The 27,239-nt window shown below is 49.4% G+C and overlaps 1 protein-coding gene across 1 annotated transcript in view; it reads right to left on the minus strand.

Annotated features, from left to right (window-relative positions):
* Positions 1-27,239, minus strand: part of KIF14 (kinesin family member 14) — a 37,754-nt gene that overhangs the window by 7,129 nt on the left and 3,386 nt on the right. Inside the window, exons 3-22 of the mRNA XM_068985799.1 lie at positions 26,667-26,754; positions 24,934-25,032; positions 22,107-22,159; positions 21,082-21,112; positions 20,553-20,660; positions 19,503-19,619; positions 18,561-18,676; positions 16,766-16,938; positions 15,921-16,068; positions 15,591-15,654; positions 13,965-14,149; positions 11,679-11,781; positions 9,930-10,090; positions 9,530-9,677; positions 8,708-8,860; positions 7,166-7,292; positions 5,350-5,443; positions 4,705-4,837; positions 3,453-3,553; positions 1,598-1,692 (exon numbers count right to left, since the gene is read on the minus strand). Coding sequence (XP_068841900.1) covers positions 1,598-1,692; positions 3,453-3,553; positions 4,705-4,837; positions 5,350-5,443; positions 7,166-7,292; positions 8,708-8,860; positions 9,530-9,677; positions 9,930-10,090; positions 11,679-11,781; positions 13,965-14,149; positions 15,591-15,654; positions 15,921-16,068; positions 16,766-16,938; positions 18,561-18,676; positions 19,503-19,619; positions 20,553-20,660; positions 21,082-21,112; positions 22,107-22,159; positions 24,934-25,032; positions 26,667-26,754 — 2,297 coding nt within the window. The remainder of the gene's footprint in view (positions 1-1,597; positions 1,693-3,452; positions 3,554-4,704; positions 4,838-5,349; positions 5,444-7,165; positions 7,293-8,707; positions 8,861-9,529; positions 9,678-9,929; positions 10,091-11,678; positions 11,782-13,964; positions 14,150-15,590; positions 15,655-15,920; positions 16,069-16,765; positions 16,939-18,560; positions 18,677-19,502; positions 19,620-20,552; positions 20,661-21,081; positions 21,113-22,106; positions 22,160-24,933; positions 25,033-26,666; positions 26,755-27,239) is intronic.

Below are 27,239 nucleotides of genomic sequence, written 5' to 3' on the forward strand. Positions count from 1 at the left end.
GCTACCACAGAAACACAGCCTTTTATTTTGCTGGTAAACAAAGTCTATGGCGTATTTTGCTTTGACTTACGTTAAACAAGAGTAGGATGATAAATGTCTTCCTAAAAGATAAGTCTATAATAAAAAAAAAAAGTCTATTGTCTTTATAGTCAAACGAAGTCGCTCAGTCGTGTCAGACTCTTGGCGACCCCATGGACTGTAGCCCACCAGGCTCCTCTGTCCATGGGATTCTCCAGGCAAGAACACTGGAGTGGGTTGCCATTTCCTTCTCCAGCAGATCTTCCCAACCCAGGGATCGAACCCAGGTCTCCCTCATTGTAGACAGACGCTTTACTGTCTGAGCCATGGCTAATCATATCCCACTGATATCGTTACAGATACTACATTACGTAGCAACTTTTAAACTCAAGTTCACTAAAGTACAGGTAACACTCTGAGAGCGTCCGCATCTTGAGTGTACAGCTTTTTTACTCACGTGCACCATGTAACTGCCGCTGAGGGGGAGGCACACCGCCAGCCCGTCGCTCCTGACAGGCTCGCTTGGGACCCACTCCTCTATCCTGTCACTGCAGCTCAATTGTCCCTGTTTTTGAACTTTCCATAAACAGAATCATATGGAATGTACTCTTTATTATATACTTTCCTATACTTCACGTGGGGCTTCCCTTGTGGCTCAGCTGGTGAAGAATCTGCCTGCAATGCGGGAGACCTGGGTTGGATCCCCGGGTTGGGAAGATTCCCCTGGAGAAGGGAAAGGCTACCCACTCTGGTATTCTGGCCTGGAGAATTGCATGGACTGTACAGTCCACGGGGTTGCAGAGAGTCGGCCGCGACTGGGCGACTCGCGTTCACGCTTCTCGCGGAGCTTGTGGGGCCCCCGGGCGGCGCGGCGAGGCAGTGGCTCTCCTGTCGCTGTGTAGTGGTTTGCAGCTACCAAGCAGCCACTTTAACTATTACAGGTACTTACACATATAAAGTGTACCCCCTCCTTATGAAAACTAACATTATAGTCAATATTGGCACTAAATAATCATTCAGTGGAATAAGTTCTCTAACTTCTTCTTTTAAACCATTAAAACTGGAAGTAATTTTGTGACAGATGATACGTGTGTGTTACATGAAATCCCGAAGGAAATGAGGGTGTGTTGTGCCGAGGACACCCCCTCCCTGTCCTGTGTCACCCCTTGCGCCCCGGAGAAGCAGGGCTTTCAGGCCAAGGGAAGCTCTCCCGGAGACCTTGTTTACGAGCAAGCACGTGTGTGCAGCTCTCTTCCTCCTCCTCACACAAGTGACATCCTATAGCACACCATCTTCCACACTTGGCCTCTCTCTACTCGGAAGAAAACAGTATCCTCATACATTTGTGAACACACACACGTCTTCCCCATCTGACCCAGTCACTCAGTTAACACTTGGGAATACACCACAGAGCGCAGAGCTTCAGGAGCAGGAGGGCCCCCGGCGCGCCCTCCTGTTTACAGAGGCGGCGGGAGCTCCCAGGAGACGAGATGCTTCGCACAGGACAGGAAACGGGACAGTGGCAGAGACAAGCCCTGCAGCTGCTCTCAGTGAATGGCAGAGGCCGACGGAAAATGACCTGCACAGCCTGAAAAACGCAGGTCCTGGCCCGCGTGGGCCTCGACGTCGTGCAGACAGCCGGAAACCCTCCTGTTGTTCAGCAGACTCCTGCTCCTGCAACAACAGACCCAGCAGGTTAGCAGCCACATTCATACGCCACACGCAGTAACGCTAGAACACTTGCTGCCAAACACCCTAAAGAAAACGGATATCCAGGAGTGTGCTTCCCATGGAGCCCTTCATCAAGGGCTAAGTGAATTTGGTCCATTGAGTAAGAATTTGACCATCTCTAGGTAGCATTCTAACCCCCTACTTCACTGAGCAGAATGAATATCTATAGAAAGCAGTTGAGCCTTGAACACAGGGGTCACAGCCCCTGGGCACGGTCAGCCCTGGTGTGTGAGGGTCCTCCACATCCGTGGGCCAACCAACCCCAGGCCTGTAGGGTTTCCTGTTGGAAACCCGTGTTGTTCAGGGTCAACCGTCCCGTTAGTCTTGGGCTCTGGATACGGTGGTTGAAGCACATCAGTGAGCTTCTGGGCTCACTGAGCTTAAGGTCCATAGGAAGAGCGAGAAATTAGGCACGTAACTACACTCGAGTGCCGCGCTGTGAAAGTACTGGGGGGCGGGGGGCGGCCTGCAGAGACTCTGGGGAAGGACGCGGCCCCAGAGCCTGGAGGCCCCCCACCCCCAGAGCAGGGGTCAGCTGCACGGGGAGGCAGGCGGGTTGCGGGGAGAGAGGGAGGCTCACGGGGAGGCTGGGCCCAGGTGGATTCTGAGCTGCGGCTGAAGGTGACGAAGTTAAAAAGAATGTTACCCAGAAAGACACTGCTCTCTGCGACAGAGAGGCTGTGATACGGTCGCGGTCAGGAGCTCGGGCATCGCTCAGACCTGGGCTTGAGCACCAGCCCTTCCCTTAGCAGCTGGGGGGCTTTGGACAAGGTTCTCATCTCTCTCAATCCTCGGTGACTTCGTCCGTGAACTGGGGGTAAGGAGGGCCTTTGCTGCTCAGCAGACATTCAACACACGCTCCCCGGTGACTATGCTTCCGGTGGATGAACTGCCGTGACCTCCACATCCTGAAAGCCCCCCATCTCCTCCTCGAAGCCTTAGGCCGCAGGAGACCCCCATCCGGGAACCTCAGCCTCACCGCGGCCACACCAGCCCCACCCGGCTCCCCCGCCCGCCCCCTGGCAGCATCCTCGTCACCCATGCCCAGGCCTGCCGGGACGCGTGTGAAGCCCGCTCTCCCTCGGGTCCAGGCCAGGCCCTCATCACCGGCCCTGCCTCTGCTCTCCTCCCGCCGGCCTGGCGCTCCCAGACACGGCAGCCACAGTCCTGCTTCCAACCACGCTGGGGGCTGGGCCCCGGGGCGAAGGCCCCTCCAGGGCACGTTCGCCTCTCTGTAGCCCGAGGGTCGGGGAAAGAGGGGCAGCCGTGCGTCTCGTCTGCCTCAGTTAATAAGCGGCACTTGTCACGCACGGAGGTCCTCGGTCACCACGACTGAGTGCCAAGGTGCTCGTACTAACCTGACTGCGTCTCACACTCCGCAAACTACGATAAAATATCACAGAATACGCCAGGCTTCTGAGAAAGGGTAATTTAAAGTAATAAACACTGCTCGTTTTTATAGAAAATTTGATTTATGCTAGTCTAAGCTGCTCTTAAAACTTCTATGGTAAAATACTGAGGACTTTTCCTTCATATACTAACTGAACATAAGCAAGCTAACGCCCTCACAGCTGTAATCTGATCACTGACACTCAGGCTTCCCCCCAACAGATACCCGCCGTGAGAGCAGACAGTTCTTGTGGACAGGGAGTGAGGCACGCCTCCACCCAGAGCGAGAGAGCCAGCAGCACCCACACCCTCACCTCCTCCTGGAAAAGGAAGAAACAGGAACATGGGTGATGTCGGGTTCCCACTCATCTTCAGGGCCACAAAAGACATCTTCACCCCGGCTACTGCCACGGCTCTAAGGAAATAAACACAGAGTTTCCAGCAACAAAGGGGGAAAGGTTTAAACACTTTGCTGCATTTATCAAAGTAAAAATGCACAGAAGTGGATGCGTTTCAGTGAGGTCTGCAGATTAATAGGTTCAAATGAGCCAAATTAAAAATGCCTGCACAGCTAAATGAAACCCTGGAGATGTCAACACAGCCAGGGGGGAAACGTATACGACAAATATAAAATAAAGGTTATTTTTCTTAAAATCAAGGTTTATTATCAAAATACGTTAAGAAAGCTTACAGATGTTAGCTCACTACTCACACTTCACTGCCAAAAAATTCAGAGGACGTGAACACACCCTTTACCAATAAGCAAACAAATCCTCAGTCACTAATTATGAAAATGTAAGTTAAACCAGGGACACTGATAAATGGCAACATTCCTGGCAAGCAATTTTTCGGTGAGAAAAACAGAAGAAGTTTATATTTTTTGATACAGTGTCAGAAAATGGAAGACAAGGAAATAAGATGTTAGAAACCAACATACGCAGAGCTGTAACTTTTCAAGCAGCAAACAACCGAAGCCCCCGAGGGCACAGCAGTGGGCTGGGAACACGAGGTCCCCAGCACGGGCAAGGACCCCGCCCGCTGCAGACTGCTCCACGTCCGCCACGCCCTTCTCCCCTTCAACTCACACGTAAAATTTAAAGATCACGCTACTATACCTGAACAGATTTAGTACTAAACTTCCCCATACAGCTATGACAGTGAAAGTGTTAGTCACTACGTCGTGTCTGATTCTTTTTGAGACCCCATGGACTGTAGCCCACCAGGCTCCTCTGTCCATGGAACTTTCCAGCCAAGAATACTGGAGAGGGTTTCCTTTTCCAGGGGATCTTCCCAACCCAGGGGTCAAACCCAGGTCTCCTGAATTGTAGGCAGATTCTTTATCGTCTTAGCCACCAGGGAAGCACGTCTCACACAGCTATAAATATATTAAAACCCCAAAAATCCCTTCTACAGGTAAAAGTAAATATACACAATTGTTAACACTGGTTGGTTTGGCTACTGTGGATGGCTTTTTATTAACATTTGTCAAATTTTCCTTAGTGAGAACATGTCACTTTTGTATTTTTCATTTCGAAAGTTTATAGAGATTTTGATGATACTACAAACCTCATAAAGTTCCTTCATTGCCGCAAGCTTAGACTCAAACTTTTCCAGACTCCAGACGGTTGAGACCCCGAGCTGCAGGTTACGGACCCGAATACAAGCATCAGAGCTGCTTCCTTTATCCGACACCACATGTCTGAGAGAGAAATCAAAGAAAAAAATGCTTCTCCTAAAATACACATAGCAAATACACATAACCGAGAGATTCTGGAAATGGAACAGCTCCCATAAAACTCAGTCCACCGATTAAGTCTCTCCAGAGTTAAGTACTTCTGTTATAGTTATAATTAGGTCTAGGATACACTATATACTAAAATAACTTCTGAATAGTAACTTTTTAAATTAAAAATTCAATATTGCACATTTCTTTAAAAATGTGGAATACTAATAAATTCTCAACTCAAAAGAAAATTAGTAAATTCCTAAACCAGCTAAAATTACTGTTTATAAAATATTTTAAAAAGCCTTATTCACTCCAGAATGACCTCTGAAAGGGGAGTCTGGAAGTGCCCCTCAGGGATTCTGATACCTGCTCACTCCTAGACGGGCATGTAGAGTACTAAAGAAACTCAACAACAACAAAAAAATCACATAAAGGGCAACTAGTTTAAAGCAAAGAATGAGTTTACTAATAAGATAACTGCTCACCTGCCAAAAACGTAATTCCTGTTTAGCCTGCTGCTGATGGCGTTGGCTTCCTGAATCATGACGGACAGCTTCATGGAGCTCCAACTGGGCTGCGCTGGCAGGAGGCAAGGGAGAAGGTTGAGAACAGGGGCGTGAGCGCCGACACACCCCCGGGCACACCCTCTGAAAACCCAGCTTCGCACAAACGGCGTTAACTGTGCATCACAGACGGGAAGGGTGCTAACTCAGGGACTTTCCTACAGCCCTCACGGCGAAATAAGACATTCTTCGCCCAAAATGAGGTCTTTCACCTAGGAGGCAGGGAAGGAAAGTAGAGTTCACAGAGGTAGGAAATGCCGAAGATGCTGCTTTTCCTCCTAATATCTCTAAAGATCTTCTCTTTTCCCTAAGGCCTAAGTTAAAGCATTAGATGAAGGATACTACAGCTTTAACTTACACAGAAACACAATCCTTTTATATTTTGCCTGAAATTTTAAAAGTATATAGATATAGACAGAGATAGAAATACATCAGGAAATAAAAACAATTTTAGTCCACAATTCCATGTTCCTAATTCGGATTTAAGATTTTACCAGAGACACTTTCTATGTTGTTCAGTCAAACTTATAACCAGCATTCCCATTAAAAGCATTTTTTTGAAAGAATAAAATTCATTATTCAGGTGAATTTAAAAAGAAAATCAGTATTCGTGGCAAGGCACTATTTTAGGACCTAAGAGCAACAAAAAGAGGAATTCACAAAATGTTCTTGTCTCTTGCAAGAGGCATAAGGAGCAGCCCTGCAGAGTAATTTGACAGAAACGCTGTGGGGAGGGTCGGGCACAGCTACCAGGTGTCCCTGCTGAGACAGGGCCTGGCCCACGCCCCGCGGGAACCCGCTGTGCGGCAGCCTGGGGGCCGCCACAGGCCACAGGCCCAGACCCGAGGCCCTCCAGGAACACCCGCTGGCTGCTCCTGGCCACAAGTCCCAGGGGGCGGAGCGAGCAGGCAAGAGCTGCCAGCAGAAGGACGCAGACCGAGAGGCACGCCTACCCAACGCGAGGGGCGGGCCGCGTTTGTGCAAACTTCGCAAACAAACGCATCTTAGAAATCATGACAGAACCCAGGAAGGTGAGCATGGACTAGATCCCCGTGAGTGTAAGAAGCTAATGCGAATATTTTAGTTGTGATAACAATGTCAGAGTTAAGCTTCAGGGAGTGACAGAGAAAAGAGGCCTTATCTCACTTGGAGACACACAGGGGCGTGTTTGCAGATCAAGTGATAGGTTGTTTGGGTTTTTGCTTCAGAACACTCCAAGGAGGCAGCGGGCTGAGCAGGGGCTGGAACAAAACTGAACTTGTGTGGGGAATTGTTGAAGATGGCGGAAAGTATGTAAGGGTTTACTGAAGCAATCTCTGGGCTTTCACAGTTTATTTGAGATTTTCTGTAGTTAAAATGAATTTACATTGAAAACATGCTGTGTTCTACATAGGAATGTAGAAATGTACAAAAAAATAACTTCCAAGTAAGAAAGAAAGTGATGTGTGCAACGATTACACACAACTTAGATAATTCTTATAAAATAAGAATTCAGAATTAGATTAAGACGTTTTAAAAAACATGATACACATGAAAATAATACTTGGAATTCTGTTTACTGTTTGGTCATGTAACTAAATATTCTAAAAATAGTAGCTCATACAAATTTATCTAGATCCAGAGAAGTCCGTTAACATGTAGAATTGAACATTCTGAATACACAAGGAGAGCTACCATCTTGGTGATTCTATGAAATGACGCACGTTTAGAACGCCTGCTAGGGTCGTCCTCCACTCACCTGCGAAGGCTTTATCCCTGTGGCTCTGATTCTGCTGCAGAATCTGCACTTCCTGAGCAATCCTTTGCTTCTCTGTTTCTAGAGCTTCCAGAATTTTTACATGCCGAATCCTGTGGTCTTCTAAAGCCTGGGTGACATTCATTCACGTGGAGCCACACACGAGAGCATGCAGAGAGAGGAATTATGAACCAGACTGATAAGGGCAGCACACAACGTAAGTCTCATTCCACAGGACGCGTTTTATGAAGCAGGAAACGCTTTTAAAAAACAACTTATACAGTATCTTTAGAAAACAATTTTTTTCCCTCCACAAAATCAGGAGGAATTTCCGATGACATAAACTTTTCCCTCCCACTGATAGGAGTATAAAAATCTTCAGGGAAAAAACTAATCAAAAAAGCCCACACGTAAGAACATCTGTTGACTAAATTAAACGGTTAAATGAAAACAGCACCAAGAAAGCTCGTTCAACACTAAGAAGCTACCTAATAGCCCACCAGTAACTGTTCACAAGATGTGACCTGCTCTTAAACTCTCCGAGGCGGTTCACTGGCCACTCGGGCTCTAGATCTGCCAATAGCCGTCTTCTCACCAAGCTCTAGCAGGGGTGTTTTCAGGTTACTGACAGTATCTTCTCTAACCCACCTCCACTATAAACTCAGAGAGAAAACAAACAAAGCTGCTGCTTGAGAGTCAAACTTGAAGGCGCAAGAAGTCGAAGCGGAGATGAGAGCAGGGGCTCTCCCTCCAGGATCAGCGGTGCCTGCTCTGGGGCCGCGCACGAGGGACTCAGGGCCCCCTCGGAGCTCTGGCCCAGCAGTGCTGGAGGCACCGGGATCTCACGTCCCCCGGGCGAGGCTGGGCCCCTGGTCCAGCACCTGGAGAGCACCGCCCAGAAGATGCCTCCGCCCTCAGAGAGACGAGGGACGCTGGGGCCCCAGAGCCTGCCCGCTGCTCCTCCCGTCCTGGCGCCGGGATGCAACCGGTACAGGAGTGAGCCGCGCCCTCTGCCCTGTGCCGTCACGTCCCTCGGCATCTGGGTGATGGTGTGACAGCGGGGGGGGGGGGGGGGGGAACGGACACTTCGGCCAGGGAGACTCGGCTCCCCCTCAGACCTGTCACTCCTGTGTCACGCGGCATCCACGTGATGACAGGGGAGGAGGGACACTTCGGACAGGGAGACCCCGCTCACCCTCAGACCTAGAGCTGGCCATCGCCCTCAACAGAACCTAAGTTCTTTAAAACAAAATCCAGGGACTTCCCTGGCGGTCCAGGGGTTAGCAATCCGCGGGCCAGTGCAGGGGACATGGGTTCCATCCCGGGTCTGGGAGGACCCTACGTGCTGCGGGGCAGCTGGGCCCGACGCCACCACCACTGAGCCTGCACTCTGCAACGAGAGACGCCCCTGCAACGAGGAGCCCGCACTCCGCACCCAGAGATTAGCCCCTCTCGCTGCAGTGGAGACGCAGCACAGCCAGAAATAAACAAATGGATAAATTTTTTTTAAATCCAGCTTCCCCTCCAGTCACACTATGAGGCCACCTGCTTCGTCGCCAGGGCCTCCATTTCCAGCCGCTTTCTGTTGGCGTGAACTTCCTGCTCAAAGCGCTGCTTCGCCTTTTCCAGCTCCTCGATCTTGTGATTCGCCTTTTCGTTGTTCATTTCCTGGATCTTCTTCCTTTGAGACTCTTCTTTCTTTAAGCAACAATAGTAAAAACTAAATAGGGCAAAACTACAGACCAATTCTTCAAAAACAACATCAGTTGGCAAAGAGTCTGCCTGCAATGCAGGAGACCAGGGTTCAATCCCCAGGTCGGGAAGGGCCCATGGAGAAGGAAATGGAAACCCACTCCAGTATTCTTGCCTGGAGAATTCCACGGACAGAGGAGCCTGGTGGACTAAAGTCCATGGGGTTGCAAAGAGTCAGACATGACTGAGCGACTCACACACAAATAGGGCAAAAATACAGAACAATCCTTGAAAAACAACATCAAAAAAGTAAAAAAGTTCCACTTTTAAAATCAATGCACAAGAAACTGACTCAGGGATGGAAAAGGGCCCTGGAACGTTCCCACCTCATCTAGGTTGACTGACCGACTGAAAATAACCACACCACTCGCCCACCCTCCTGAGCACTGGCCCCTGGACGGTGCAGGAAAGCTGATGTCCAGCAGACAGGAGAGCCGAGGCCCGAGGAGGGGATGGAGCCCCTCGGAATCTCCTCTTCCCCGAAAGCGGCGTTTCCCCGGGACGCCCCGGGCCCCGCTAGAACCCTGAGTTTCCCCGGGACGCCCCGGGCCCGGCTAGAACCCTGAGTTTCCCCGGGACGCCCTGAAGGGGAAGGAAAACGGCTCGGCCTCCTACCAGCTCTGCCTCCAGCACCTTGATCTTGCTCTCATACGCGGCCTTCTGAGAGGAGAGCTCTTGCTGGGCCATTTCCTTCACGATCTCGATCCCCTGCATCATCTCCTCCTTGGCTCTCACCTCAGCCTCCTTTATTTCCGCCTCAAGCCTGCAAGGCAGCGAACAGTCTCAGCGTGGGCCGGCAGGCCTTCACACCAGAGGAGCTCTCAACTGTACTGAGACATCTGCAGTTAAACCAAAGTTCAAACCTCAGAACTTAAATTTCTGACTTTCTGTCAAAAGCGTTCCTAAATTTTTATCAGCCTGAAAACTGTTTATGCAAAATATAAAGGAGAAAATACAAAAGGATGAACATTCACTTATTTCTGAGCCGCTCCGCTCTACACACACGCGTACTCACTGTAACCTCTGGGCCATCAGCAAATCGTTTTTGGCCGACTCGAAGTCTTCTGGGCCCTTGCTCACAGGATTCTCTCTGCTGGGTGGCTGCTCCCCTTTCTGGACTTCCATTGGATGATTAAATCTAAAATAATGATCGCCACCAAGAATCACCCGATCACCCTAAGGCACACAAAAAATTGACCACTGGAGGTGAATCCAAACCAGAAATCACCGTGGGACAGATGATCACACTCAACAATTCAATACAGTCTAGTGTCACCAATGATAAACATAGAATCACAGCAGCTAACGTGTGAAGTGCCTGAGAGAGTCAATTCCTAGGCAGGCTGGTAAGAAGTCCAGGCTCCCTGAGGAGGAGAAAGGGGTCCGGGGCTCTCAAAGAGGAGATAGGGGTCTGGAATTCTCGAGGAGGAAGAAAGGAAAAACATCTTTTTTTCCTCTACGTTCCTTACTCTTAGTCACATAAAACGTTTTTTCCTTTAGGCCCAGAACTGGGCTTCCCAGATGGCACTACTGGTAAAGAACCCATCTGCCAGTGCAGGAGACACCAGAGACGTGGGTTCAATCCCTGGGTCAGGAAGATGCCCTGGAGGAGGACACGGCAACCCACTCCAGCATCCTTGCCTGGAGAATCCTATGGACAGAAGCCACAGTCCAGGAGGCTACAGAGTCGGACGAAGACTGAACACACACACGCAAACACACACACACACACACATACACACACACGCGTACACATGATGACACAGAGCTGATGACCACACAACAAACAACTCGGTTTACACTCTGTACTGAGGCTTATATAACAACAATGTATCCTGCTGAGGACAGTTTCTCCTTCCTGAAAACCTTCTGGCCAATCCTGTTTTCTTAAAATGTAAACTATGCGAGTGGATCTAGTAAGATCTTTACAACCTTAAGACACTCTTTTGATTTACTGTAATAACCAGTTAAAAAAGCATATAACTCCCTTGCTAACACTAGCGAGGGGGGCACTCTCCGCCCCTCTTTTGAGTCTGTGTGAGAAGCTTCCTCTGTCCCTTTTCCACTTTAATAAAACTGTGCTTCACAAAAGCTCTTGAGTGATCAAGCCTGGTCCCTGGTCCTAAAACTAAATCTTCTTTGGAGATCACTAATTCGACATCATTCACCGTAAGCTACTGCACCGTCCATATGCCAAGAACTAGGGCAGACACGCTGCATACATGCCTATTATTAACCCAACTCTAGGAATGAGGGCACCAATAGAGCAGAGGCCGACAGTCGCGGTGCTGAGCGCCGGCTGAGCTCAGTCTGCAGACACTGCCCTAAGGACGGGGCACAAGCTGATGCTCCCAGCAGCCCTCTCTCCACCCGCCCTGAGAGGCAGACACACACACACCAAGTGACCATGGGCCTTGCTTCGCCTGCAACAGAATGTTCAAGCCTGTTCCCCTAATGTCATCGTTAAAGTGCCTGGGGAGGGTAACACAGTCACCTAGGCTTAAAAACGTCTCAAAGGTCAAACAGCAGCTGGTAGGGCTGAGGCTTGACCAAAGCCCAGCTCTGCCCGGGACATGTACCGGTGCTGCGGCTGGGCAGCTCCCGAGGGCTGGTCTCTGCACAAAGGCAGGCGGTTTGTGAAACGCCAGGAGAGAGAACTTGAGAGCCAGAGAGTCCTCCCCCTCGCTCTGAACCGGGCTCAGCAAAACCGAATCCCTTGCCCAAAGCAGAACAGCTTCTTGCGTCTCAGCAGCAGCTAACTTACATGGTGCAACACCGTCAGCTCCGAAATCAGTTTTCCATTTACGTATGTCTTCGCTTCCCCTGCCGGGATGATACTCACTGTCCCGTCGGAATTGGTGATGGTGCTGTGAAGACAGGGAGCCCATGGTTACGGTGATGGATAGACTGACGAGGAAGGAAAAGCGGGCCACATAATGCTCCTTGGGGTGTTCCTTCGGTGCTAAGGTTACTATCAATTTATGACAATAGTAACGTAGAAGAATCCCCTTATTTTCCTTCCTTAGATTTTGAAGCTTTGCTGAAAAAAGCCTGGCTTCTCTAACAACTCTATCCAGCAGAGGTGGTAAAGTTTTTCATTGTATGTATTATGATTAACACTACTTAAAAAAATACTAACCCCTCTCCTTCCAAAATGAAAAATGAATACACAAACATTAAAGGAAAATACATTAAAATACTTACAAGTACTGACCCGTGTACTCTAACCAAGGGCCAGGCAAGTCGGGGACCTCCTGGCCCCCTGCTGGACTCTTCGCTCCTTGGGGGCATGTTCTGTATCTTTGCCACGAGTGTTAATACTGCACTTATTTGTTACAGAAAACAGCTAAGAGAAGACTGAGAGGAGCTGGAGATCAAGGACCCAAACCACACCACGTACAGACATCACGGAGCTCAGATGACTAAGACCGTGCGGTATTAGTGAGAAAACCACTCTGTATCATTAGAAACTTTTCGTGTGAACACCACATTAAAAATAAAAAAGCCACATCTTATTTAAGATATGGTACTGGTAGAATTGGTTATTCACAGGGAAAATAAATGAATTTAGATCCCTACTTCACACCAAACAAAAAATTCCAGACTACTTAAGGACTTAAATGGGAAAGCAAAATTTCAAAACATTTAAAAGACAATTTAGGAGACTATCTCTATAACCTCAATACAGAAAGGGTTTTTTTTAACAAGACACAGAAACTGACAACCATAAAGGAAAAGATTCACTTGAGTGATAGACTAGGAACTTTGATCCATTGAAAGGTACCGCGAGAGAGAGAAAAGATGAGTCACACACTGGAAAAGCTATTCACAACGCATGAAACTCAAGAAAACCTGCCAACCAGACACAGAAAGATCCGCTACAAATTATGAAGGAAAAAACAAACAATACAATTGAAAAATGGACAAGAGACAGGAAGGAGCTACAAACGAGCACAAACGAGCTACAAACGAGCAAGCGAAAGCGGCCAAAGCACGTGAGGATTACCAGCCAAGGAAAGGCAAACAAACGCCCACCGAGACGCCGGTTTGCGTCCACCCAACAGTGCTAAGTGTTGGCAAGAATCTGAGGGTAACAGGAACTCTGAGTGCCAACTGCGGCAGAACTGACGATCATTCTGGAAGGCGATCGGAAATCACCTCATAAAGGAGAATGTGCGCACATCCGCAGGCTGCTCTCTCCCCTCCCAGACGCACACTTAGGGCTTCTTCCCAAACTTGGGAAGTACCGTGACACGGTAACTGCAAAGTCGCCACACTCATACAGCACGCGGGCCAATCAGAAGGGGGGCCCAGGCGCCAGGCTGCCCCGAGGGCTGTCTCGCCTGTCAACACTTACTCCAGGGACGCTCCACCCGTTTGTACCAGGAGACGTGTCACAAGCACTCACAGCAGTGCTGTGGGCGTGGAAAGTGAGAAGCCACCAGCCATCTACCGACAAAACAGTCCAGTAACTCCACACCGCGTGAGACTTCGCAGCCGGGAAAACACAAGTGCGTCCACAGAGATGGATCACGAAGACGCACATGAAGCTGACGCAGTGCACACGAGCCATCACCCCAGCAACACACGCAGCATCGCTCCACTCACAGGAGCAGAGGTGTAAATTCATCGTCCAACCAAAAATCCGGCCATAAATGATGGATACAAGTGTCATGCCTAAGACTGTAACTCCAAGAAATGACCCCTTGGCCACATCACATGCACAAATCAGAAACGCAGCAACACTCCTCACAGGAGAGCAGCGGGCCCACCGTCCACACGGGGCGCCCTGACCGCCGGCAGTCCTGGCTAGCAGGGCCCCCTCAGCGGCCGTCCTGGCTAGCAGGGCCCCCTCAGCAGTGGTCCTGGCTAGCAGGGCCCCTCAGCGGCCGTCCTGGCTAGCAGGGCCCCCTCAGCAGTGGTCCTGGCTAGCAGGGCCCCTCAGCGGCCGTCCTGGCTAGCAGGGCCCTCTCAGAGTCACACAGGGCCTCAGCGTGAATGGAGATGCGTGGGGAGGGAGCTGCAGGTGGGCAGGATCTGAGGGACGCACCAGTGGTCGTCGGCGATCAGCACCCCCGACAGCTGGATATCGTGGCTGGAGCCGGGTCCGCACTTTCCGACTGTGGTTGTCCCCTCTTTAATCATGTATAACAGGATCTCTGACAGCTGAGGGTCTTCATTGAGATTGACCAGGTTTGGCAAATGGTTGTCCATTTGAAAGGTAATTCCTGCTTTCTAGGAGAAGTCAGAAAAAAACAGTTAACCTTGATCAGGAGGATGAAACTGGTAAACCCCTAAAACGAAAAGCCTCGTTAAATGTGGAAGTCACAGGACACGTGACTTGGTGACTAACAGCCTCTTAGACCCTCTCCTCGCGATGGCCCTGGAAGTGTGGCCGGCATACTTCTTAGAAGCCTCGCAGGGTGAGGCTGACCCTGTGTCCCTCACCAGCCTCGGCCCACTCAGGGCTCAGCCTGGTGTCTCCATGCGCCTGTCCTCACCCGCAACCAACCAGCGGGTCGGGTCCTGCGACCGCGTCTCTGCGGCCACCACCAGGTCCCCTCACTGTGACAATAACCTCCTGATTGCACGATGCAGGGCACACCTTTCAGGCACCATTCCCCACTTCCCTGTCTACACACACCTCGGGAAAACCCTCTTGAGCCTGTCAGCTTCCCTCCTTTCCGGCCCCTGCACCCAGCCCCACAACACCAGCCAGCCCACCCACCACCTGCCCTGACTCTCGTCACCTCCTCCCGTAACCCCAGCCATAGCTTCAAGATGGGTGCCTTTCCCGGCCTTCGTCTTTCCTCCCTTGAACCCTCTCTCACACCCTCACCAAGAGAACCTGTCCAGACCCAAGCTGATGGTCCCTCTCCTTCCACCTAAAGCCCGCCGTGGCCCTCCCACCGACCCTCACTGCCCTGTGGCCCAGCTGTGGCCCCCTCTCCAGTCTGAGCCGTCCCTGCAGCCACACATCTGTCCCTAATTCTCAGGGCGTCAGGCTGCACCACGCCTGTGCGCTTCTAAGCGTGGTATTTCTCTGCTTAGACGTTTGACTTTGGAAACCAACAAGCTCCTGCTCATTGTACAAGATTTTGCTTAGTTGTCCCTTTCTGTTCAAAGTCCTCCCAGGGACCGCCCTCATCACGGAGAATTACTGCCGCTCCCCTGCCACTCCATCAGGGCGACTCACAGGGCACAGCCGGGGCCACCACCGTGTACCCACCAGATGGCACGTGCGTGGTTCAACCCTCCAATCACAAGGCACTTCAGCAAACCCCCCTCTGGGTCACAGGTTCTCTGGATTCACCTCGGCCTCCCCAGGCCTGGCACAGCATCAACACGTGATATTTGCTGAGCCAACGTGAAGAGAACGAGATTCCCACCAGCTCACAGGCTCTAAGCCGTGACAGTCCCGATCTTAAAGCTCCTCCCAAAAACTCCCTCTAAGAGTTTGCTCTGTTTGGTCGGTATACAACGAGCATTTGAGAAATTCCACCTGCGTCTTTGCTGGCCCACCTCTCTGCCGGCACACCTCTCTGCTGGCCCACCTCTCTGCCGGCCCACCTCTCTGCCGGCCCACCTCTCTGCCGGCACATTTCTTTACTGGCACACCTCTCTGCCGGCCCACCTCTCTGCAGACTTTCGAGTCAGTTTAGAGCTGAATTGATACCTGTAGCTCTTCTGTTACTTGAAGTCTTCTTTTCTCGGCTTGTTCAAGTTTTTCTTTCCACACTCTTTTCAAAGAAACACAAAAGAGTTTAAAAAAGTTAAAAAATATCTACATATATAAATCATTAAGAATCAAGACATAATGAACAAAAGTTAGAAAACCGCTCAGGAGTATATCAAACGTCATGGTCTGGGGACGAGCTGCTCCACTCGGATGGGAGGGAGGGCTGAACACAGACCCAGGCGCCTCCCCGCCAGCCCCCCGCCCGCCCCCGCCGGCCCCCGCCAGCCCAGGCAGCCCGGGGCCGGCTGCCTGGCGCCTGGTGCCCACCTCTGCATGTCTGCCATGTGTCTCTCCTGCTGATGCAGCTTCATTCTCAAGGAGGCTATTTCTTGCCGGCAGAGCCTGTATCGCTCAGGGTCAACGTTCTGACTGCTTCTTTGGGCAGCTTTTAACTTTTCAATCTCTGCTTTCAATTCTAGACGTTTGTAAAAAGGGGCCTGATTAATGACATTTGATATATGAGACACGAACATCCAATCTTCTATTTGAAGTCTTAACGACCACTAAGTGAAATAATTACTTACAAATCCCTACCTAGCCTTAACCTGAAAAACCACTCTCCTGTTAATGAATCCCTCCCTCTTAGCAGGATGGCCACGAAATGTATTCTCCAACACAGGGCACTTGTCTGGGACGAGAGGCGCGAACCAGCCCTGCCCCGGCACACCGTACCCATAAAGCCTGGGGACAGAGATCAAAGGTTTTCCAAGCCGGAATTCAGAAGACTTATGTTTAATGGAAATGGCCCCGCTGGTAGAAGAGAGCGGATGCAAGGGGGGAAAGACTGAGCGGGAGCCAGCCCGCACCCGAGGGCGCCATGCACCGTCGAGCCGCGGCGGGAAGGACGCAGGGCTCAGGCAGGACGCAGGGCTCGGGGAAGCGCGGCCTGCGGGCGCTGAGCGGTGCGGCAGCGCTGAGCCAGGGCGGCCGCTGCTCCCAGAGGCCCCGCCGGCCCCGCCCGAGCCCCGGCTCCCCCGCGGGCTTCCCGCAGTCAGCGTGGGAAGGTGAGGCGGCGCTGCTGCAGCCAGCCTGAGAGGAACACCCTCGACTCTCTAAAACCGCTTATTTTCACGACTGAAGAGAGTGAGACGAAACTCAAGTCTGAGCCTCACCCCGGAGGAGCCCGGCGCTGAGGTCCTCGTTGACCCTGGCGGCGGTGACGATGCTGCGGGCCTGCGCCGCGTACCTCAGCGTGCTCAGCGTCTCCTCCACGCTGCCGCCCGCCGGGCTGACCGCGGCCACCATGGCGGTTTTCGAGTTTCCGCTCAGGCTCTCCTTCAGCAGCCTGGGCGGGGAAGAGCAGCGACCTGACACACCGGGCGCCCGGGAAGCGCAGCGCACACCGCGGGGCAGTGTGACTCGGCGGCCCCCACTCAGGCACCACCGAGGAGGCTTCTGGGACTTGCAGCTCGGCTTAGGTCTCCGAGCACTTTACCGCCTCTCACGCTTTCTATTTTGTTTTGTGAAACAATAGTCTGTGCAGAGATTTTAAAACGTGGGTAACTATTCTATCTTTAGTGAAATTCCTCTCCCCACACTAGCCTGGGAACTGCTTCAGGGAGGGACCGTGTCTGGTCGGCTTTGGGTTTCTGGAGCCACCACGACGGTTCAAAGCACCTGCTTGCAAGTGCAGAAAATGATGGATGAACATCATAAACACAAGCTTTGTTCTCTGTTACTAACATATGCAAAAGCCTTATTTGAGAGGGAAAAATAAGCTTGAGACTAAAAAGCCCATCTTTACAAATACGGAATGAACCAGTCTCGGCTTTCCAAAGTTATTCTTAATTGTCAAGAGGCATTAAAGAAAATCAGACTGCTCTCTGACAGGCTTTGAGGTGGCAATTAAAACATAATAAAGTATCAAGACACACTGCTGTCAAGGAGAGATATGTCCTTCTCAGAACTGAATATTAAATCTATACGCACTCATTCATGAAAATCCTTTTTGAACCAGCCAGTGTGCGCTAAGCTTCCCTTTACACTCACAGGAGTGTCTGGTGACACCACGCATGCCCAACCATCAGGCACGAACGACAGTAAACACAGTAACAGAGGCTGACACCATCACAGCACGCACCGCGTGTTACGAGCATCTGTGCGTGCTCAGTTACTCAGCCATGGACATACCGCGTGTTACAAGCTTTTGTGCGTGCACGCTCAGTCACTCAGCCATGGGCACACCGCGTGTTATGAGCGTCTGTGTGCACGCTCAGTCACTCAGCCGTGGACACACCGCGTGTTACGAGCTTCTGTGCGCGCTCAGTTACTCAGCCATGGCTGACTGCAATCCCGTGAAGGGACTAAAGCCCACCAGGCTCCTCAGTCCGTGGGATTTTCCAGCAAGAATTCTGGAATGGGTGGCTATTTCCTTCTCTAGGGGATCTTCTCAATCCAGGGATCGAACCTGTGTGTCTCCTATGTCTCCTGACAGGCAGGTGGGCTCTTTACCACTGCACTCCCTGGGAAGCCCCCGAGAGTTTTTACATCCATCATTCACCCGCACTATCCCAGCTGACTCAGTGGTAAAGAATCTGCTGGCCAACACAGGAGACTCGGGTTCAGTCTCCGGGTCAGGAAGATCCCCTGGAGGAAGAAATGGCCACCCACTCCAGTATTCTTGCCTGAGAATCCCATGGACAGAGGAGCCTGGCGGGCCACAGTTCACGGGGCTGCAAAGAGTCAGACACGCCTGCGCGACTAAGCACACACACACACAACCCTCACAGACAAGTCTGGACACACACCCGCTATTACAGGCGAGGAAACAGGCGGGAGGCTATCAGGGTCAAGTCCAGGCAGCCTGGCTCTTGCACCCACACGAGAGTTACATGAGTCGGCCTATGCCCCTTTCCCACACTACTCTCTGTATCTTGTACAGTTCTTTACTCTTCAAGAGCTACTTGCCATGTGAGGACAGACTCGCGGTAAGGAATGAACACACTCCGCCCACCAGCCTGCTCGGACAGTGCAGAGATGACCTTGCCCAGGGTCAGCAGCGACTTGTTAATGCTCACGCCTTCCTGGGGACAACATCAAACATTTTAATCAAACGTAACTGCTCCAGAATAAATTTATTTCACAAAATATATTTCTTCCCTAATTGCTCCTTGGAAGAAAAGCTATGACCAACCTAGACATCATATTAAAAAGCAGAGACATTACTTTGCTGACAAAGGTCCATCTAGTCAAAGCTGTGGTTTTTCCAGTGGTCATGTATGGATGTGAGAGTTGGTCTATAAAGAAAGCTGAGCGCAGAAGAATTGATGCTTTTGAACTGTGGTGTTGGAGAAGACTCTTGAGAGCCTTCTTGGACTACAAGGAGATCCAACCAGTCCATCCTAAAGGACATCAGTCCTCAATATTCATTGGAAGGACTGATGCTGAAGCTGAAGCTCCAATACTTTGGCCACCTGATGCGAAGAACTGACTCATTGGAAAAGACCCTGATGCTGGGAAAGGTTGAGGGCAAAAAGAGAAGGGGACGACAGAGGATGAGACGGTTGGATGGCACCACCAACTTGATGGACATGAGTTTGAGTGAACTCCGGGAGTTGGAAGGACAGGGAAGCCTGGAATGCTGCAGTTCGTGGGGTCGCAAAGAGTCGGACATGACTGAGCTACCGAACTGAACTGATAATCACTGAGTAATTACTTTCTTTCAGAATCTACCAACTTCCTTTGGATTCAAAGTCTACTGTTTCTGAAAAGCAATCATAACCAAGAACTATGGATCCCTTTTTGAGCCTCAGATCGCAGTCTATGAAGTGCAGGTTCAGAGAGGGTTTTTTTCGGCTAAGTATGCTGAGCTTGTAATCTTCTAAAAACAAAGCACAGGGGGCACTTTACCTTCAGCCGCTCCCCGCTGGTCCCGGTCGCTGAACACCGCTCACTGCCAGCCAGGTCCACGAGGTTTATGCGGCTCCGAATTCTGTGGTCCAGCTCCTGCCCCTCCACAAATTCTGTCTGGAGCAAAAAGGCATTAAAATAACACATCATAAGTTCTTTCATGACTTGCCATCAGCATAAGTCTGCAAAACAGAAAGTTACGCAAGATTCAAACACAAGGGATAAAGACACTTTGTTTCCTTGACTCCGTGACAGTTTACGGGGACAATGCCAAAATAAAAGAGACGACTGTAAAGGGCTAAGAGCCTGTAACTACTCAATTACATTAAGGAAGCAACGATAAATCGAGAAAAAGCCTGATTTATAAAAGTGTTGCTTATCCCAGAGCTGAAGTAGCAAAATGTTTAAAAGCAACATAAATGTCCAACATCAGAGAAAAACCTGAGGACTTTTAATAGTCAAAGGAATGCTATGTAGCTATGAAAAACAGTATTTTGCAAATAATTTTAAAGGCATGAAATCATTACAGATTTTGTAAATTTGTGATGTGTGACTGTGAAACAATTGAAAGATTATACACCAAACTGTTGGGGGGTTTATCTGAGTGGAGCCTATGGCTGCATCTAGTTTGGCTGCGCTGGGCCTTCACCGTGGCTGCTGGGCTCCTCAGCTGCAGCAGGCAGGCTCTGGAGCAAGACGGCTCAGCAGTTTCGGTGGGCTGGGTCTTAGCTGCAACGTATGGAATCAAGCCCGGTCCCCGGCTTTGGGAACGCAGAGTCTTATCCATTGGACCACCAGGGGAGTCCCTACATTATTTAAAATCCTTTACCTTCTGACATGTTTTTGCAAACACAAGTATTATGTGTTATTGATAATATATTACCATATATTGATATGATGTGAGTCATTGCGTGTATGTGCTAAAACCCAATCATGCTACATACTTATGTGACTTTGCTTTTACCTTTGATTTAAAGGAGGAAATAAGGACAACATACAACTTGAAGACAGCAAGCGTCTTTCCTAAGAAAGCCCTCAGCGACACGGTACCTTGGCCTGGGTCATCACCAGCGTGAGCACGGAGTGAGACCGTGAGCTCTTGTCATTCATGCCGGTGGCGGCTGTGGCCTTCTGCTTGTTCCCCAGCTCCAGCCAGACCTGGCAAGGGAGGCGGGTCAGAGCTCAGACGGCGCCAACCAGGGCCAAGTGCAAAGCAAGCACATATACACACACCAATAATCATAATCACTTTGCAAAATAAAATTATCAATATATATTTATTTACTCATTTGTATTACCATTTTCTAGTTGTTCGTTTTCTCTGTCTCAGAAACTTGAATCAGGAGATAATACCTTGAAAAGGTTATTTCTATAACTCTAAACTGACATGATAATCAATTTAAATTTTTAGTTTAGAAGAGTATTTCTTTTTATTAAAGTTTACACAAACAAAATCAGTTGATTACAAATTAAGATTAACCTTTTATTTATGAGAACAGCAAGTTAGGGGAAATAATCTTGTATTTATGACTCTGATTTTCTATCTAGTGGACAGAAAACAAAATACAATCAACCTTACCTGGATATCAGAATAAGAACTGACAACATTCCTATTTTAAAAGAGCAAAAAAACAAAATCCATTTTACTGATGATCAATCACACTCCTGCTCTTATAAAACAACCACCTTTCAATTACATAATTATTCCATGGATATCACAATGGAATAGACATTATTATATTGATTGTGACAGTCTTTCATTTTCTCCATTCTTAGGTAGGAAATAAAATATAATGCTTAATTTTGTCTAATTTTTTAAAATATGATTTTTCTTGATATAAAGAACCTTAGCATTTGAACACTGGAATATCCAAGTCTAAGTCAGGAGACCAAAATATAAACTTTTAACCCCTATGTTGGCGTAGGTACCCGTATACACACATAGGGTGTGGTTCGGCAAAGGTGCATGTTTAAGTACGGGTGCACGTGGGTGTGGGTTTGCGGGTGCCGTGGGTCTCAGCATAATTCCAGATTTACTAAATGGAGTTAAATCTTTTCTCACCACTTTCCTGCTCCCTTAAAAAAGCATTTGGAGTTGAAAGCCAAACACATGACTGTCAGCACAGTTCCAACTCCAAGCATCGAACTTGGCGCCTTCTCCCCACCGCGGCTTACAGGGACACCTAAAACAAGCGGCTCGAGAAGGCAGGCTGAACTCAGTGGGTGAGCGGGGAACGAGAGAGGTCAGAGAAGGCAACTCCACTCGGTGTGATTAGTCCTCTACGAGCGCTCACAGAGAGAAGCACGAGCAGCAGCTAACTCTCCATTTGGAAAGAGGAGGGACGTCTGACTGGAGAGCATTAAGGCCAGAAGACAGCGGAGAGGCAGGGCCTCCTGGCCGGGGAGACCCTCAGGAATACAACACGCCGCGCCCGCCACCGAACTCACGTGGACAGGCCCCGCCCGCCCGCCGCCCACCCGCCGCCCACCCGCCGCCCACCCGCCGCCCACCCGCCGCCCAGGCTCGCGTGGACAGGCCCCGCCCACCCACCGCCCACGCTCGCGTGGATAGGCCCCGCCCACCCGCCCGCATGCAGCACTCACGTGGACAGGCCCTCGATGTACGGGCCCGAGGCAGGGTGCTCCCGCACTCGCAGCTGTGGACAAACACAAGCTGCGTTAGCACAATACAAATATTCTATATAAAATGGACTTCCAATTATCTTTTTTTCTATATTTTGAGTCTACAGTAAAAAGACTTTTCTCCACTTTGCCCAGACATAAACATTAGCTTCTCACAGAAACATACCTGCAAAGCACCAGGAAACTGCCTCAGGATCACAAACCACTCACGTTCTCAGTGTTTGACAGTAGATTTACTATGACACCAAATCTAACGGCTTTCTTGGTGGCTCACGATGGTGTGACCACTCACCTAGAGCCACACATCCTGGAAAGTGAAGTCAAGTGGGCCTTAGGAAGCATCACTACAAACAAAGCTAGTGGAGGTGATGGAATTCCAGTTGAGCTGTTTCAAATCCTGAAAGATGATGCTGTGAAAGTGCTGCACTCAATATGCCAGCACATTTGGAAAACTCAGCAGTGGCCACGGGACTGGAAAAGGTCAGTGTGCATTCCAATCCCAAAGAAAGGCAATGCCATAGAATGCTCAAACTACCGCACAACTGCACTCATCTCACACACTAGTAAAGTAATGCTCAAAATTCTCCAAGCCAGGCTTCAGCAGTATGTGAACCGTGAACTTCCTGATGTTCAAGCTGGATTTAGAAAAGGCAGAGGAACCAGAGATCCAATTGCCAACATCCACTGGATCATGGAAAAAGGAAGAGTTCCAGAAAAACATCTATTTCTGCTTTATTGACTATGCCAAAGCCTTTGACTGTGTGGGTCACAATAAACTGTGGAAAATTCTGAAAGAGATGGGAATACCAGACCACCTAACCTGCCTCTTGAGAAACCTGTATGCAGGTCAGGAAGCAACAGTTAGAACTGGACATGGAACAACAGACTGGTTCCAAATAGGAAAAGGAGTGCGTCAAGGCTGTATACTGTCACCCTGCTTATTTAACTTCTATGCAGAGTACATCATGAGAAACGCTGGACTGGAAGAAGCACAAGCTGGAATCAAGATTGCCGAGAGAAATATCAATAACTTCGGATATGCAGATGACACCACCCTTATGGCAGAAAGTGAAGAGGAACTAAAAAGCCTCTTGATGAAAGTTAAAGAGGAGACTGAAAAGCTTGGCTTAAAGCTCAACATTCAGAAAACGAATATCATGGCATCTGGTCCCATCACTTCATGGGAAATAGATGGAGAAACAGTGGAAACAGTGTCAGACTTTATTTTTTTGGGCTCCAAAATCACTGTAGATGGTGACTGCAGCCATGAAATTAAAAGACACTTACTCCTTGGAAGAAAAATTATGACCAACCTAGATAGCATAGTCAAAAGCAGAGACATTGCTTTGCCAACAAAGGTCCGTCTAGTCAAGGCTATGGTTTTTCCAGTGGTCATGTATGGGTGTGAGAGTTGGACTGTGAAGAAGGCTGAGTGCCAAAGAATTGATGCTTTTGAATTGTGGTGTTGGAGAAGACTCTTGAGAGTCCCTTGGACTGCAAGGAGATCCAACCAGTCCATTCTGAAGGAGATTAGTCCTGGGTGGTCTTTAGAAAGACTGATGCTAAAGCTGAAACTCCAATCCTTTGGCCACCTGATGCGGAGAGCTGACTCATTTGAAAAGACCCTGATGCTGGGAGGGATTGGGGGCAGGAGGAGAAGGGGACGACAGAGGATGAGATGGCTGGATGGCATCACCAACTCGACAGACATGAGTTTGGGTGAACTCCGTGAGCTGGTGATGGACAGGGAGGCCTGGCATGCTGCGATTCATGGGGTCGCAAAGAGTCAGACACGACTGAGCAACTGAACTGAACTGAACTGGTGGCTCAGATGGTAAAGCATCTGTCTGCAATGCAGGAGACCTGGGTTCGATCCCTGGGTTGGGAAGATCCCCTGGAGAAGGAAATGGCAACCCACTCCAGTATTCTTGCCTGGAGAATCCCATGGACGGAGGAGCCTGGAGGGCTACTGTCCATGGGGTCGCGGAGAGTCAGGCACGACTGAGCGACTTCACTTTCACTTTCCAACATCTTACAGGTTTGTTATTCTCAAGTCCTGCCGTAGCCACTGTTCATGTGCTTTTAAGTGGCTTCCAGAATACGTTCAATTAATTTCAGTTAACATCTTTTTCAGTTTTACATTATACATTTTACACTTCATGAGCAGAAAATTTAAAACACACAGAAGTCTTAGAAGGAAATGCCAAGTTTTGCTTAAGTCTGTAGATGCTGCCAAAGGCAGACTGAGTGACTCTGAGCAAGTGACCTCTTCAAATTATAGGTTCTCAATCTCCACAGTTCTTTACAAAACTAAAAATCTTTTCATTATAATAACAGGTTTTTAAAAAGTTTATGCCTTGTGAAACTTTCTATTGCACAGAAAATATTATCCATAAGACATCAGCTTGCTAAATAATCCAGTGAAATACATATGCTTCAAAATCAAGGCAGTTTTTTTTAAAAGTTCTACTCTTTTTTTGGCTTCACAGCCTTTTAGGCATTTGATATTTGACATGTGTGATCCAACTAAATCTTGGAATATATGATCTTTAATATTGACACAATACTTGGTTAAGTAAAATGAGGTTACAGTTAATAACTCATTTAATGTCCACTAACAATACTGTTCAGCTTATTCAGTAAGTGGCAACGCAGGTAGACTGCACATCGAAGCATTTGCTATCATACAGGAGCACTGCAGTATTTAAGCCATGTATCATCTTGAGAACTAATATCATTCTATGCATCAATAAAAACAAATTAAAAACACCAAGTTTTTAAATCTTACCGTTTGCTTTCTCTGCCCATTTTCACCTTTACAAACGAGAAGGTCATGAATTCTTTCATTGTAGACTTCAAAGAAGCTCATCTCAAGGTGGTAGCTGGCCTAGCAGAGACAGAAACAGAGCCAACAGCTTAGCTGAAAGTCCTTGCGCTCCTTGCACCTCAGATCTCTTACGGCTCTAGGGTCCCCATGCAAGGCCTTCCCAGGTGGCTCAGTGGTAAAGAACCCACCTGCCAAGGCAGGAGACCAGAGACCCGGGTTTGATCCCTGGGTGGGGAAGATCCCCTGGAGGAGGAAACAGCAACCCCACTCCATTACTCTTGCCTGGAGAATCCCACTGACAGGGGAGCCTGGTGGGCTACAGTCCATGGGGTCGCAAAGAGTGGGGCACGACTGAGCAACTTAGCGGGCAGCAGGCACGCACACATCTCCATATAAAGAACTCTTACAATCCAACCACAGAAGGACAATCAATCAGTTAAAAAACAGGCATTTCTCCAAAGCAGATGCACAGCCAACAGGCACAAGAAAAGGTGCCCAAGAGCGCAGGTCAGCAGGGAGAGTGGGTCAGAGCCACAGTGAGAAACCGCTCCACACCCACGAGGACGGCTGCAATCGAGCAAACGGAAAGCAGCGAAGCTGGTGAGAGCTGGAATCGGACCCCGGGGCTGCGGGTGGGAATGTAAGATGGTCCAGGTGTCGAGGAAAACGGCTGGCAGTTCCTCAAAGGGTTCAGCATAGACTTACTATATAACCCAGCAATTTCACATCTACCCAAACGAATTACAAATAAATTAAAATTACTCATAAAAATTGTACACCAATATTCATAGCAGCACTGGATAGTGCGTTGGCCAAAAAGTTCCCTTGGGTTTTCCATCAGATGGTATGAATGAACTTTTTGGCCAACCCAATAACCGAAAGATAAAAACAGCCTAAGTGTCCATCAGCAGATGAATGGATAAAGAACACGCCGTGTATACACACAATGGAATACTACTGAGCCACAAGGAGGACCGAAGAGTCGATACCTGCCGTACCCACATGAACCTCACGCTGCAGACACTCATTTACAGGAAATGTCCAGAACTGTAGGAAAATTACAAACTCCCAGACTACCCTCCCAACCAACCGAATCAGGATCTCCAGCAGCTTTTCAGCAAGTAAACACACACACACGCACGCGTGCACACATGCGCACGACTGCCTCTTGACACATTCCCGGGAGCTCTTATCATCAAGCAAACATGGGAAAAACTGGTCTTGCAGGCTGCCTGCAGACGGCTGACCACAGGCGGGACTGGGTGAGGGCATGGGCCCCCGGCACCGGGGCGGGATGGGGCGGGCGCGAGCGGCTGGGGCCACCCCTGGGCTGAGTGTGCAGGCCACTCCCCAGCCTCCTGTTGCTGCCGGCACAACACTGACCCTGCTGTCCTCCGGGAGGTGCGCGGCTCCCGACTGCAGACACGCACGACGGGGCAGGGCAACCGCACACGTCCCACCACCCGCACAGGTGGCAGAGCCGAGGAAGCGGAGAAGCCGGCAAGAAAGCCCCTCTGTCTCTGCCCACCAGGAGGAACGGCCCACGTCTGAGCCCGCTCCCGCTCTGGCCCCAGGGGACAGGGCAGGAGTGTGCCGTCTGCGGAGTCGGCCTCAGTGGCCTCAGCTCTGACTTTAACGCGGTCCGCCTGTTCTCTACTCGAATACGAAGGCTTACAGAGACCGTGAGAACATACCTCTTCCGTTTGTTTTTTGGCTATTTCAGCAAAAAGATCTTCACAAAATCTTGGAATTATTCCTGGTTCTTCACTAAAGCCCATCATCCTAGAAAATACATTTATGAGTTGGGGGGAGTAAAATTAATTAGGTTTTAAAATTCTTTGAGGGGAAAGTAAACCTGAATTTCCTTTTCTATAAAGTGGGCTAAGTAAGAACTATCTAATTCAGAGCCTTCCAGCACTGGGCCTGGAATACAGTAAGAACTCGATAAACGTTAGCTGCTATTAAAACTCAAGTATCTCCTCCCAGGATGGGTAGTAGAGCCAGACCACTGATGAGATGACTTGCTTGTGATTCTCACTACAGGGCTTCCAAAATAACCCGAGCTTCAGTTTACACAGCAGATAGAATTTACAGTGAAACAGGGCCGATGATGCCGACAAGGTAAACAGTATCTCACGATAAACAGCAGCCCAGAGATAAAGCGGCCTGCAGAACTGCAGTGTGAAATGGGTGAGACTTGAGCCCAGAGCAGCACAGTTTCAAAAAGACATTCCGTCAAACTGCTGTTCTCACAAAAGACACAGATG

Source organism: Capricornis sumatraensis, chromosome 14 (assembly GCF_032405125.1).
Source record: "Capricornis sumatraensis isolate serow.1 chromosome 14, serow.2, whole genome shotgun sequence".
NCBI classification, from domain to species: Eukaryota; Metazoa; Chordata; class Mammalia; order Artiodactyla; family Bovidae; genus Capricornis; species Capricornis sumatraensis.